Genomic DNA, 14,505 nt, shown 5'->3' with positions numbered 1-14,505 from the left:
AGCAGTTGCTCCATGCTTAGTCCCATTTCTTGTCATCCTCATTATTACTTCAATTAGGTATTCTCTTGAGAACTAATTTGCGGTGGCAATACAAGGTGGTGACCTCCTGCGATTTACATCAAACACCAGCTGTTTGGCAGACTAACCCCTGACATCATATATATTCAGGTCAATAGGGGAAAGCATCAGCTAAACAATTGAATTAAGCAAGTGGGTGTCTGTCCCGGATGACCGGGGGGAAGTTGTGACTCAAGCCAGTGAGGAGGAAATAATCGCAATGTTACTTTCTCATGAAATATTAAGAGTGTCCTGTTTTTATTTTATCCCAGTTAAAAATGCAGCATTTTCATCTGTTTGTTTGAAGCAGTGTGCAAGTTGTTGTTTTTTTCCGTTGTTTTTTTTTGACAGCTGTATTACTGCTGATAAGCGAGACTGTGTGAGCTGATCAAGTAGTGAGACAAGCGTTCAGAGCAGTAGCAGCACAGCAGCAGCAGCGCTGTAGTCACTCGGAGCCGCGGCAGCAGAAGCAGCAGCAGCAGCACTATCAGTCAGAGCTCAGGCGGCAGCGACAGCGGCAGCAGCAAACTCTCTCCTCTTTTTCTCTTCTTTCTGGAGTTGTATCCCGTGCATACGCCAAAAGCCAAGGAAGTGGGAGGGAAGTGATCCAGGGCTGATAGCTGTCATCAAAAACAAAACCAAAACGCAGACCTGGCTGCCCCCATGCCTATCGAATTTGTTTGCAAAATCAAATTTGCAGAGGAGGATGAGAAGCAGAAAAGCAAGCAGGATGGGGACAAGGAGAGCCTGATTGAGGAGAGCTGCACGCCTCCGGCCAAAGACTTGGCCGGGTTTGCCAACTCCTGCTCTCTCCATGGGATTAACCACATCTTTGTCTCTGGTCGCCTAGGTATCCGGCAGACTCTCTGGGCTCTTGCCTTTTTTACTTCTCTAGCACTGTTTCTGTATCAAGCAGCTAAGTGTGCCATCTCTTACCTAGAACACCCTCATGTCACAGCTTTAAATGAAGAGGCAACACCTGAGATGGTTTTCCCTGCTGTGACCATCTGCAACATCAACCGCTTTCGCTTCTCCGCACTTACAGATGCTGACATTTACCACTTGGCTAACTTGACAGGTCTGCCCCCCAAAAACAGAGATGGGCACAAACCTACAGATTTAATGTATCCGGCTCCTGACATGCAGGACATCTTCAACAGGACAGGACATCAGTTAGAAGAGATGCTGATGAGCTGCAATTTCAGTGGACAGAACTGCTCAGTGGAAGACTTCTCTGTGGTAAGTGCAGAAGTTTCTTAAAAGTTTTGCAATTCCCAGACTCTCTCCGTATTACATTACTCACTTGTGATGTATTGGCTCCATCAAATCTTCAAACTTTTACACTTTAAACATTCTGAGGAATACTAAGTGTGTACAGTTTAAACATCAACCTTGTTCATATAAAACTACAGATAAGATAGCAAAACAAACACTTTGGGAGAAGAGGAATTTCAATTCTCATTGTCTTTGTACTCATCTCCAGGGGGCATGTGGATCCCAAAATACAGTTCTCCATGCAAGATTCATGGCTTTGGCTCAGTCATTGAGCTGTATCACTCCTCACTAAGTTTTTAGCGGCAACACTGTTACTCTTCAGCTCTGCCTGTACTACAATCTGTTATGTCTAAGAACAAAGTCTGCTCCCAAAGAAGAAAAACAGAGAGCTGTCATATGTGGTTGTGTACTTAAACTGTGCTTTAATGCTGCCTCCAGCCCCAGTAGCTTTGAGTGCATGGCAACAAAATGGTCATTGAAAATAGCCGAGTCTTCTTTCTCCCCTTTCCTTCGCTCCCACTCTCTCTGTCTGACATTGCAAAGCGGCTGCCTCTCTCCTGAGCTCTTGTACCTTTCAGAAGGAAAGGAGTAATGCTTCTTCAATGTTGTATTTCAATCCTGCTGCTGTTAAGATTAAATATTTAAAGACTGACATACATGATTTTTGCATTAGGTAGATTGACTAAAAGGAATTAAACAATTTCCATGAGAGGAAAAGTGTATGTGAGAGGTAGAGTGAAGGGATCAGGTGAAAGAAGGAGAGTTTGTGCCTGTGTTTTGTGCACTATTTTTTAAAGGCACTGTCCTTGCTGGAGATGGATTCCCTCATCTTTCCTGTAGAAAAAAGGAATGTGCATTTGCTTTAGTGATGATGAAGTGCAGGTGTCAAGTCTAAATAGGGTATGTTAAGCACTGATATGCCAACACAAAGATTTTGTCTTATCAGAGTGATGATAACACAATATGCCTGATGTGCCAAATTACAGCAAAGAAATTGTGACATTTCACTGCTTCTCTTTTGATACATACAAAATTCCATACAGCAAGTTATTGGTTTGTTGTCATGGCAGCCTCTCATATGTAGACATAAAATTCTAGGTGATATTAAAGGGGCTCTCCCTTCAAGAAATTTTCACAATTGCTCTGTAAGGCAAAAGAAAATGTCACGGTCTTCAGGGGAGCTGGAAAGTTTGCTAAATTTCTCTCTGAAGCAACAGCCGAGCTCTAAAAGTTTAGAATACACTTCTAGCTCATTTGATGGCAATAACCAATGACACTTTGACAGTCACCCTTCCCAGAGTACATTAATTAGCAGACAATTCAGACATCCAGGAGATGTCTGTCCCATGTCAGTTGATGAAACGTCCTATAGCTCTCTTTGGACACTCATGGTGACTTCATCGAAGATTAAGATCCTGTTGAAAGTTTCCAAAGCTGCTGTTTTCTCTCTGTCAGCTATGTGATCTGCATTTTCTTGGAGCTGTCAGTTAGATTTGTTACAGGCTGCTTGCTGCCTCTACGCATGACAAATCACTCACTCTGATCCTGGTTGGGAACACAACAGGGAGTGCATGTGGAGGACTGTCTGGGGGTTGTAGGACCCAGGTCTGAGACCACATGGAAAAGTAACAGAGTGCAAATAAAGCTCAGACACACATACACACACACACACACAAGCAGTCACAACTCTGTACCTTGTGTATGGGTTTTGGTTGTAACCACAAATCGCATGTCGTTTGTTACAGCAAGAAAGCCATTATCACAGGTGATGTGCTATGAATCACATACACACATGTACAAACACACAGGAGTCCTGCACGATTTGGTCATTATTCCTGCTCTCATGGGGCCCTGCTTCAGGATTGGCCCCTTGTAATGTGTTTTCTTTTGATTGATCATACTGGGAGCAGCAGATGTTATATTTTGGTAATAGGCACGTGAATGTGGAGGTCGTCAGAAAAAAGACCTCTGCGTTGCATTCACTTGATTTTGCACAGAATATTTATTGTTATATTTATTAGGGATGTCTTCATAATTTTTTTTTGTCCCAGACATTGTTCCAAGTAATTTCAAATTGAGTCTTGCTTGATAGTGAGTCTGCGTTCATTGCTTGCATTTTACTATAGAGATAAGTTGCAGCTACACACCATAAGTATATTAAAGTTATTGGATTTGTTTTTAAACAAAAAATGTTCGCACTAAAATAAATTAAGAAAGCTCTTAAAAAGTACACAAAGTTCAGCATGAATTCTTTAGTTATTATAAAAAACAATATCATCAAAATTTCAATGAAAATGAATGAGTTGTTTTTTTTTACACTGAATGTAACATTGCAGAGGAAAAAACTAGGTCACCTAAAACAGACAAATCTAAACCTTGCAATAAGCACATAATGTTAGTTGGTAATTGTTTTGTAGTCACACTGAATCTAGCACTAGACATTGAACATAACATGGCTGGGCTACCATTACATGATTCACTGAAATGTGCTTCTTTATGACGTGTCTCTTACTGATTCAGTGATTTTTGTGAGTTGCAGCTATTTCATTTATTCAACTTTTGTGTATATATTATCAATGGCATATTGAGAAATAGCCTCTGTGTAATATGTCTCTGAACTTACATACCAAGAAGCCACTTGCTAATCACCATAAATAGGAAACATGGCATAAAATAACGGAGCTCGGGAGTTGAGGTGTACTCGGTTAATGCTCACTTAGTATTCATATTTGAATTACGGTAAATTCCCTGATTGGATCAGTCATTTGAATGCTAATTGTAATGACTTAAATGTGTGCTTTAAAATGCCGAAGTTTCATTTTTAAATTATTAGTTCATTGAAGAAAATCGTGAATTGACATCTGTGTATTTACTCATGTTCCATAAACATGAGTCTCAAAGCCAGAGCAAAACCGTCTGACTGCTCTAATCACTGGCAGGAAAATCCATAGTCACGTAACAGAGGAAGACTGGTATGATTATTTGACATGAGTAACAAGGCCATTCTTTATTATTAAAGATTACATTATTGACATGGATTAATCACAGAAGATAAAGCTGATTCAACAAGCCATGAATAAATAGATTAATATTTTTCTTCCAGTCTAACTCTGAATTGTTGTTCACCTATTGTGTGGTGCTGTCGCAGAGATGAGCAGCGAGTCCTTTAGCATTTTTCTAAACCGAGCTATGAATTGGTTTGCTCTGACTCTCAGCTGTGTTTGCTGCTGCATTATCAGATTTTGCTCTCAGCAAGGACAGAACCTTTCTGCATATATTCACAGTGATAACTACACAGCCATAGAGTGGCATGTGAAGTAATCTATAAATACCTGGGTTAATGGGGACATCACTGAAGAGCCCTTCGCCTTCAATTTGCCATCTCAATGACTGAAGCCTCCGGTGTGTATTTTTATAGATAATTAAATGTTTAATGTTATAAGCCACGTATGATGTTTACCCCCTTTCCCCATTCTTTTCCTCATAGAGCGAGGAAACCTTAAACACCATGAATGTAAATTATTACGATAGATAAATAGCACAAAAGAGGCAATCTCTAGTAACATGCTTCTCTGCGGATCATTGAAAAAAGAAAAAAAATCATGAACAAAGGAAGACTACAATAACATTGTAAAGAGAGAAGGAAAATCATATCCCCAGCAGTAACTATCCACGGAATCACCAGACACTTTTTAACAACACTGTAAAACATAAGACTTGTAGCTACTTGAGGAACAAAAACAATTCCACCTCTGATACAGTGTCCTGGCTACTCTCAAAAGATGGCATGTTGAAGCCTTGCCCATATTTTATTTTCCATTTTCAGGCACAAGAGTCAGAGTCAGACCTCTGAGTCAGGGCCGACCTGATGTGTTCGATGTCCTTTTTGAGTTGCTGCATGTGTAGAAAGACACATATGACAGAAGTGTGGCTCGTCATGTTATGGCAAGAAATACATCCCCGACCTTTGTCAGCGTCTGTGTGTCCTTTGGAAAACTCTTTCATTCGCTGTGTGTGTGTGCGTGAAAATATGTTGTGTACATGTGCAAATGACTGTGAGTGTGACATCCACGTCTCCAGTGGGTCCAAAGTCTGTACACCACTTAGCAGCACAACCACACAACCAACCACACACCCACCCACCCAGATGCTCTTCTCCGGCAGCTACCACCCTTACCCCTTGTGGAGAGCTCGGACTGTGGGAGCGTGAAAGTGACTGGCTATCTGGACCGGCTTCCTCTCCAGCAGCCTGTCAATTAGCCATCTACAGTTCCACTGCTGTGGGAGTCCCTGCAGCTTAACATGCTGTCTGATATCTGATCCACACACACCCGACCCTGGAGGCCGGCACTGAGTGTTATTACACCCCTCACAAGCCATAAACAAACAAACAAATATGGACAGGCTTTTCTTGTCTTCTCTTATTTTCATTCTCTTTGCAAATTGCAAAAGTAAAAACAAACTTAACAGCAATCTCATATGCTTCAAGGTTGGATCCCTCTGCACAATCTCTTCCTCCCCCTCCGGTGCATCAGTGGAGGATGAATTGCAGTGCTGTGCAACTGGTCGGCCACCCGCGCTAATATGCATCACCACTGTCTAATCAGATGAAACCCACCTGCGACCAGCCAGTGGATAACACCAATATGCAAACAATTTAAGTTTGGAAGGGTTTACCTTTTCTATCACTTGCTCACCGTGCCTGGGCTTGATGAGGAGAATCTGCAGCTTGGGAATGGCTTTTAACTCTGCGATAAAGGCTCCCGATGTTTTGCTGCTGCTGAACACCCCTTCTCTAACCCCTGGGAGTCTTTTACTCACACAGACATTTGTCTCTCTCTGACAAGTCATACACCAAGCTGCTGGTACTGTTAATGTGGCTGCACACACACACACACACACACACGTAAGTGTAGAGTGTGTACAGTGTAGGTAGAAAGCATCCTCGTACAAACACACAGGTCTCATCACAGATTGAGAGAGTTGGCTTACAAGATTGATCATGACTTCTGACTGGGTGCCCCTCCTTCTCTGGAGGATCAATATATCCTTCAGTCAGATTGCTTCCCTGCCCTTCCTTCTACTAGCCTGGTGTGACTAATTATCTTGTGCCTATGTTTTGGGCCCAATCTCAGCTAAATTTGTTAATGCTGCCAGAGCTGGTGTAGAATTTGATCTTTAGAACAAGATATCTGTTTGTTTTAGCGTATATCCAGTCCAAATCAATCAATATACACTGTCTACCTTTTCCCTAAAGGGCACTGAAATTATTGAACAATTTGAAATGACTCACAGCTTGTGCCATGAAGGGAAAGAGAGGAAAGAACTTGAGGTAAAGTGAAACAGAATTTAAAGATCCAAAATGCCAACTCAAAATTTTTTTATTTGGTTTTGAAACAGAAATAAAAATATGAAATAGGAATCACCAGATAAAAGGGAAGAGAGAGATTCAAAGAAATTACCTCCTGAGGATTGATGAGATTGAAATAATAGCTTACTTGTTATTCCCCAGGATTATTTTAAAAAGGGCTCATCATCCTTTGAGAAATTAATTTGACGAGAGCTAATAAATAATTATATTTTCATTTTTTTCCAGAGCAGTTACTCTTCTATTTTCCAGTCTTTTTGCACATTTGTCACAATACATTTGTTTTCTTACACTTTGCAGCGATGATGAATGGCACACACCGTATAGACAGCTTTGATTATGAAAATCTTTGACCGTAGCACACTATAAATACATGTATCTTCTTAGCCGCCAATGTGAGCTTTCTATTTTGTCATGTTTTCCAGTCTCTGAATGCATTAGAGCAGAGTCCTCTGAAAAATTAACCAAGCTTGCTCTTAGGCTGCCACATAATGGGTTCTTGCTTCTTCAGTCCCCTTGCACCTAAGATTTAATTAGTTTGTCAGAGATAGCAAATTCAGGTGGACAATAAATTGAAACGCACTACAAACTAATACTGCTCTGTACACCAGTGTTAGTTTTGCTTTGAAAAACTAAAACACAGTTTGAAAACTAATGTCTTTTTTTATTCTGTTTCATTTCATAATCTTTTTTCGAACTACAGTGTAAAAATGTCATAATACACGTGTAACAAGGCAAATTCTTCTCACGGAAAAAGTTTTCATTTGTATGAAAATGGACTTGAGCTATCACATTAGTATTTTCATACTAGAGATGAATGTTTGGGATCGTTTTAAGCATAGACATAAGATTATTTGAATCAATGTCATTCAAAAAAAGTACAACTGTGCTTCTGCAATAAATTATATGTAAACAATATTAGAACTACTAAATGTATATATGTATGTGCATGTATGTTAAATCCCCTCAGTGGATATTTCTGTGTTGTTCTGTAGTTGCATTGCGAAAACATCTTTTAATCTGTTATTTGGTGGTCTCTATGATGTGTGCAATGCCAGTATGTCTAAAATTTTAAATGGGATTGTAGAAACATGGTCAGTGTGACTTGGATAGAAATGTCAGTCGGCTGCTATTCAGCCGATGGAGATTGCATACAGCACAAATGTCATAGTGAATATTTACCCCTGGCACAGACGGAACATGAGGGCCTCGTCTGTCCGCTTGGCTGGACACTTGGCCCTTATTCTGAATTATGTCTAATGTCACGCACTTGGCTGTGCCCTGCTGCTTTTTTGAGTTTATTACCTCATACAAAATGTTGTCTCAATAAACGTCCTTTTCAGCATCCCTCTTCTGTAACTTTTCTCCCCTGTACTCTGTTGTCCCTCATTACTGTTAGCCACATTTAATACAAGCAAGGTTAGCGGTCTAAACACTAAGGTGTTATGACAGGTGTGATATTTTGTCAGAATCTATATAACTTGGTTGTATGAGCCAGCTGAACAGCTGCATGATGATGTTTGGCTTCTAGCTTGCTCTTGGGAGGTGCACTGCAATGATTTGCCAAATGACATCCAGGCTGGCTTACCAGCAAATGCACTACATTCATTTTTTTCCCTGTGTGTTTATCCATTACATTCTATATTGTTCAATAATGTACACCATGCTTATGAAACAGGGTATGTTAGAAAATGCTAAATAATTCAAGCTAACACTTTCTTAATGTTTGTAGCCCTTACTGGCCATTGAGTCCATTTGCTGCACAGGGACCCTTGCAATGTCTTTACACTTTTATATAAGCTGATTTGAATCAACACTGGACTAGAATTTTTCACCAAAATTACCTTTTACTGTTGCTGGTCAAGAGTAGCTACATGAGCCAAGGCCACTTCATTCACATAATACAAAAAATGCACTTTATCCTGAACTAGGAGTCTGTTCAGCCTGCTGCAGTTCGTACAGAGTTTAAAGTGTATAGTCGTGGTTGTGTTCCATCTGTATGCCATGTCTAATCATGCTATTTGGGTAAATTAAGCCAAGCCTGCTGCAATTTTACTTCTTTATGGATAAAGCCAAAGAAAATCATTGAAACTGCTTATGAAATCATCTCAGGCTCATTTATAAACCAATCAGTAAAAGACTCAAAACCTGTAAACACAAGGCATTCAAATGTGGCATCATAGCACAGCTACCCCTTAAGTACGGTAGTATGTTAATGACAAACTGCTGGCAAGTCACAATGTCCGACAATGTTTTAATTATGGCTGACAACACGCCGTTGACAACTGCGCACTGTAGCTGCCTGAGCTAATGTTAGCTTCACACACTGATGGGAGAGTTTATTTAACTGCTCCCGGAGGTCCCTATTCAAAACATTTAAGGAGATAAAAAAAACAATGTGATGTTGTTGAAAGATTCACTTAGATATTCCAACTACTTGTTGATGTCATTATAATCTTGTTTTCATCTTCAGTAGATAAAAATTATGCTGTCCCATGTTGTATCATTAATATTAATAGGAATCATGCCTAGCAGCATGTCGTTGGCCTATGTTCTATCTGGACACACCTGGAGCTCCTCAGTTGACGGCCCCTGAGTTGCAAAACATTAAACATGACTGCCAATGCAACTTGTGGGGTTGGGAGTGTTACAAATGAATGTTATCTTTTATCAAAGGCTGCTGGTCTTGACAAGGATCTTTGCGACTTTTCAAAGAATCTGTGGAACACAAACATTAACATCTGGTCAGAAGTGAGGTATCATGATGTCTATATGTACCTAATTTCTAAGCTACAAGATTGAATGAGGCAAAGCCTGAATGCACATGAAAGTCTGGTGGCACTGGTGTGTCTGGTTGTACTTCAAAGAGGGATTTGTCAGCAAAATTAATCAAAATTCTGGTTGCATAAAAACAGGTTTATAATGACATCTTTTATTTCATTCAAACTTTTCTAATGAAAACTGTAAGTATAGATCAAATTGTTGTGTGGGACTCAACATGTTGCCCATTTTATATGTGAGCAGTCATGAAACTGTAAAAGGGTTTTGGAGGAACAATTTTTGCTTCTTCATCGTGGTCTTAAATAAGCTTTCACCCCATTTGATTTATTACATTGACTAGTAAACCTGGGGACCAGGATTATATGGGCAGCTAGGTGTGATTTAACCATTCATCAAAATGTCAATAATAAACTTGATTTGAACATATGTGAGGCAATACATTTAGATACGAAGTCACTGTCTGTATAAATTTAACTTGCAGAATATTCCTGTTACTGTTGCTCTATGGTTGTCTTGACTCGATAACATGTAACACTCATCAAAAATACAGACCAAAAGAAGCATTGTTACACGTATATCCATCAATTGCAAACACATTGCCATTACTTGGACTATAAATAGATGTTAAATAGCTTATCAGATCTAGGGTTTGTCATAATAATGTTTGGAAATTATTTGAATGGAGAAATCTAAGTGTCCATTATAAATCCTTATTTCCGAACCTGGATTCTAAATCTCTCTGTAAATGGCAGAAATGAATTTTTCTCTCTATTCATTTTTTAGAATCATGTATAAAGAAAACTCAAATGATTTCTTAATCGTTTGGTGCATTCAACTGCACCAAAGCTCTTTAAATTTCTTTGTTTTGCAGCTGATCAAACACGCAGCCAATGAGCCAGATGTCTCTTTACCAGCCAGTGGGGCGTAACGAGGCGTGGCTCAATTACAGCTATCACAAACTCGCTATACCCCAAAAAGCAATTAAATATGTCAAAACCAGCTAATCAAAAAACTTGATTATGAAACACAATTCTGGCAAATATTTTACGAATAAGTTGCAAACGTTAGTGTTCGAACGTTCTATTAGCGTCATAGTTTCTGGCTCCAGGCTGCAAAGCATGAAGTTCTCATTTTACTGACATAGTGAGCAGCTTTTGTATAATATAATATGTATGTATATATAATACCACAGTGACAAGGTTTTTATAAAATTTCTATAAAATCAATAAGAAGACAATTTACAACACAACCAGTCATTATCTGAACTGGTGACACCATATATAACCTCACAGACGATATCCCTACATGTTAGCATAGGAAAAGAGGCAAGATAGCTTCCTAAATGTATTAGTGTGATGGTACTTGTTTGAATTTTTCTCTTTGTTTAACTACTTAGCTTAGGGCCCTGCTCAATCATTTTTCAGGGCCACCCTGAAGTAACTACTCTAGCCTGTGGTACAGCAATAAATGAGGTACAGGGACGTTTCCTGCATTCGGAAAAAGTGTTTACACCAGACACTCAAAACACAGTGAGGCTGTTACTGGCATTGTTTATGCACTATAAACAGATAACAGCAAACATTACTCGTATTATCAAAATTACTGTGTTTGTCCTGCAATCGCAGCTTTTAGCCTCGTTGTATTAATATCACAGGTATTTACAAACAAGGTGTATCAATAAGAAAATAGATTAATTTCTTCCTTTTTTCTATTTTTCAAAAATACAACATTGTTTAGCCTCAACAAAGTACAGCAGTTCATAGCCACAATAACTGCAGGCCACAACTTATGAAGACACGTTGGAATGAGAATTAAAATGTTCAAAATGAAAACAACTAATTGCTCATTTCCAGGGAAACTTAGATTCACTCTGTTTATCTGGAGATTGTTGTTACACAAATCTGCATAATTATGCGGTACACATTCTCTGCACATCTGCATATTTAGTCCACCCTCAGTGTGGAATAAACCCACCTTTCCACTCTACCATTGGATACAATAATCTGCCATCCTGTGGGATTTCCCTCCTCCTCAGATGTGCTGTGTTCATGTCTTGTTTGGTTAATATGTGGACACTAAATCTTTTACCTGATGTTGGCAGCCTCGTTGTCTGGCTCCGTCCTTGTTGACGAAACACTTGACCTTCAGGTGCAGTGAAATGTCATCTGATTTAATACGTCCTGTTTGAATTGCCACCACTCATTTTTTGTCATCCAAGCATTGCATTTTCGAGGGGAGGTGTCAGAGGAAATGCATTACAGTGTGAGGAGCTTGTCTGAAGAGGGAGAGTCACAGATCTGGATTTCTACTATAATTGCAGCATAGCATTTTCATAGCGCAACTATTTATGTGTGTGTCTCCATGTAATTATGCAGGAAAGTATATCCATGAAAAGTGATGGTACTCCAGAGCTTTGATAATTCGTAAGTCAAACAAATGTGAAACATCTAGACCTCGTTTGCCCTGCTTGACAAAGATACAAAATTTATGCGCCACAAATCTTTGACCTGGCATTCATGCTTAATACTGTGATTTTTATCCAAAATGACAGTGAGGGTAGTCATGATTCACTGAGGTCTTGAAAGATTAAAGACATTATCTTGTTTGTTTTATGATGCAGTGTTTCATTTATATTTAGAAAACAGGTTACTGTCTCTACTCACCCCTTTTTTTTCCTCTGAAAAAAAGAGAGAGAAAGCACGGTAGCTTTTTGTCCAGTGTGATGTCTCGCAAGCCTCATTTACCTACATTCCTCATTTCTCCTCCTCAACATGAACTCTAAGTCACTCTTAGGTGTGTTTGCTTAAACAAGCATATAAGTGCAGTCATGTTCTCCAGTGGTGTTGTCAAGAATAATTTGGTGTTTTCCTAATGTATGCAAATGAGAAAGTTGTGTGCATTTGATTGTCAATAACATGAAATACGGCTCTGCTCCCTAAATGCTGGCTCCGTTCAATATCCTATTAAAGTTGAATCACAGATAACTTGGCGCGCATCAGGAAAGTAATCTGAAATTTGTGCTGACATTGATCCAGCAGGAAGGAGACCTATTGCTCCGATTAACACCGTTGCCCCAGGAGAGGAGTCCCTTGGCCATTAATAGCCCACTGTCCCAGATTTTACTTAGACCATCTAAAATGATTTTATTTATGAGATACACGTTGGCTAAGCAACATGGACAGAGAATAGGACTAAGGTTTTTAACTATCCCTTGGAGCTGTGTTGTTTATCACGATGTGTTTCATTCCCATGTAATACAACAGCCCATATTATTTTTCTTATCTGTAAAAATAACATATATGTTGTTTGTACGGCAGTGTTAAAAAAAGAAAAGAAAAAAATGAGCCTCAGCATTATTGACACAAGCATGAAGAGGTCAGCATTTGGAGCAATATTTTTTTCAGGTTTGATTACTGTGACACTTTTGCTTTCTCTGTTTTGTTCTCAACAGTAGTTTTGTTCAATTCATGCACCACATCTCCTTGATTAGGCCTAAAAACTCATTACAGCAACATTAAAGGTATTAAAGATTACTTAGTAAATTAACTTGGACAACTAAGAGTCCCTTCAAACTGGTGTTGTGGTAAACCTTGGAAGTGAGATCAGACTAATTTGAAATGTACAACCAGGTGTCATCATCGTTGTCACACTACTGAAGGCACACTTCTGCATGTCGTTCATATGCATTTTAAGCTTTTTTAAAGTCGTCAAAATGGCAAAAATTGTAAGGTAAAAGTATAGACGTATTAATAGACGAGAGTTTCATCCTGTCACTGTGTACAATGGGAAATGACACCAGAATTTCCCAGAAAAGAGTGCGTCTTCATAACACTTAACAAGACTTGGCATAGTTACACTAGGTTATGACAGCAGAAAGCAGGGTGGCATCCCTTCACAACCAGCCCAGTCTCACAAGGAAATATTTCATAGGTACAATCTTGGAATCAGTAGTAATATCACAATAAAGGTGCAAAAACTGTGAGACTTTAATGCTTTTCTTTGCACGTTGTTTTATATAATGAAGCGCATGCAACATAACATAAACCTGTAACCATGTACTTATTGATATTTAGGCCTCACTATGTACTTTTTCAACCTCAACTGACTGCTAAGTATTAAAGTGAGAAATTGCTACAGTATCTGGCTAAATTAAACTTGCTTTTCTTGGAGGACAGTCAGCGATGAAATGCTATCCCCCACCTGAGTGTTTATGATCATATAACAGTGATGCAATATCACATTTGTGTTACTTTCACATAATGAAAAACTTCATTGTTACAATTTGCAAAGAAAAATGTTTTAATTTGGTAAAAACATTTACATGGTAAAACATGGTAAGATTTTAATTTGACAATTTTTGAGCATAACTGACAGTTGCACTAAATACAAAATTTTGTATGAATTTGGAGCCTAGAAAGTGGTAATTCTACCAATTTAAGCGTTGTGAAACTCTTACATTTTGCGCTGTTGACCAAAGTAGCTTTTGTTGACATTGTGGTGTGAGCCTGTACAGTACAGGGTATGCAGTGATTAAGATATGGCACACAACTGTAATATTTAATTTCTAGTATCTTTTCTTTAATTTTTTTCTGTGCTCTAATTAAAAATTTCAAGCAGCACCCCAACATTTTTTTAAAAAGTTTTGTATGATATTAATACACCCTCCACGGTAAAATGTTAATTAGAAATTAAAATGACAGATAAAAGAAATTCTTGTTTTCTAAAGAGGGTTTTCACCAGCTGCATTGTGACTCCTCCAGGCTCAAATTTTTGAAAGCCAATGTGAGGTTTTGTCATAGTCTATCAAGACACAACATGCTTGAGCTTGTTATCTGCTTCTGAAACTATAAAAAAGTTTTCAAATATTTGTCATTTCAGCGGATTAATTGTATTTTCAAACAAATTCGATTGCAAGAAAACTCTGAGACTTCAAGATGTGGCATTTAAAATTACCTCTACCCCAGATTAGGCAATTGAAGATAAAGAGGTTTAAATTCCTGCTAATAGGTGCCATGACATCTTTT

The 14,505-nt window shown here is 38.8% G+C and overlaps 1 protein-coding gene across 1 annotated transcript in view; it reads left to right on the top strand.

The window, feature by feature from the left end:
• The first annotated feature begins 469 nt into the window (after window positions 1-469).
• The window catches only part of asic4a (acid-sensing (proton-gated) ion channel family member 4a), an 85,981-nt gene continuing 71,945 nt past the window's right edge, over window positions 470-14,505 (top strand). Inside the window, exon 1 of the mRNA XM_072397287.1 lies at window positions 470-1,296. Within this exon, the coding sequence (XP_072253388.1) occupies window positions 721-1,296 (576 nt within the window). The 5' untranslated portion in view covers window positions 470-720. The remainder of the gene's footprint in view (window positions 1,297-14,505) is intronic.

Source organism: Leuresthes tenuis, unplaced genomic scaffold (assembly GCF_036924035.1).
Source record: "Leuresthes tenuis unplaced genomic scaffold, fLeuTen1.0.hap1 SCAF_12, whole genome shotgun sequence".
NCBI lineage: Eukaryota > Metazoa > Chordata > Actinopteri > Atheriniformes > Atherinopsidae > Leuresthes > Leuresthes tenuis.
Note: the sequence above shows the minus strand (reverse complement) of the source record. Positions and strands in the feature narration are given on the sequence as shown.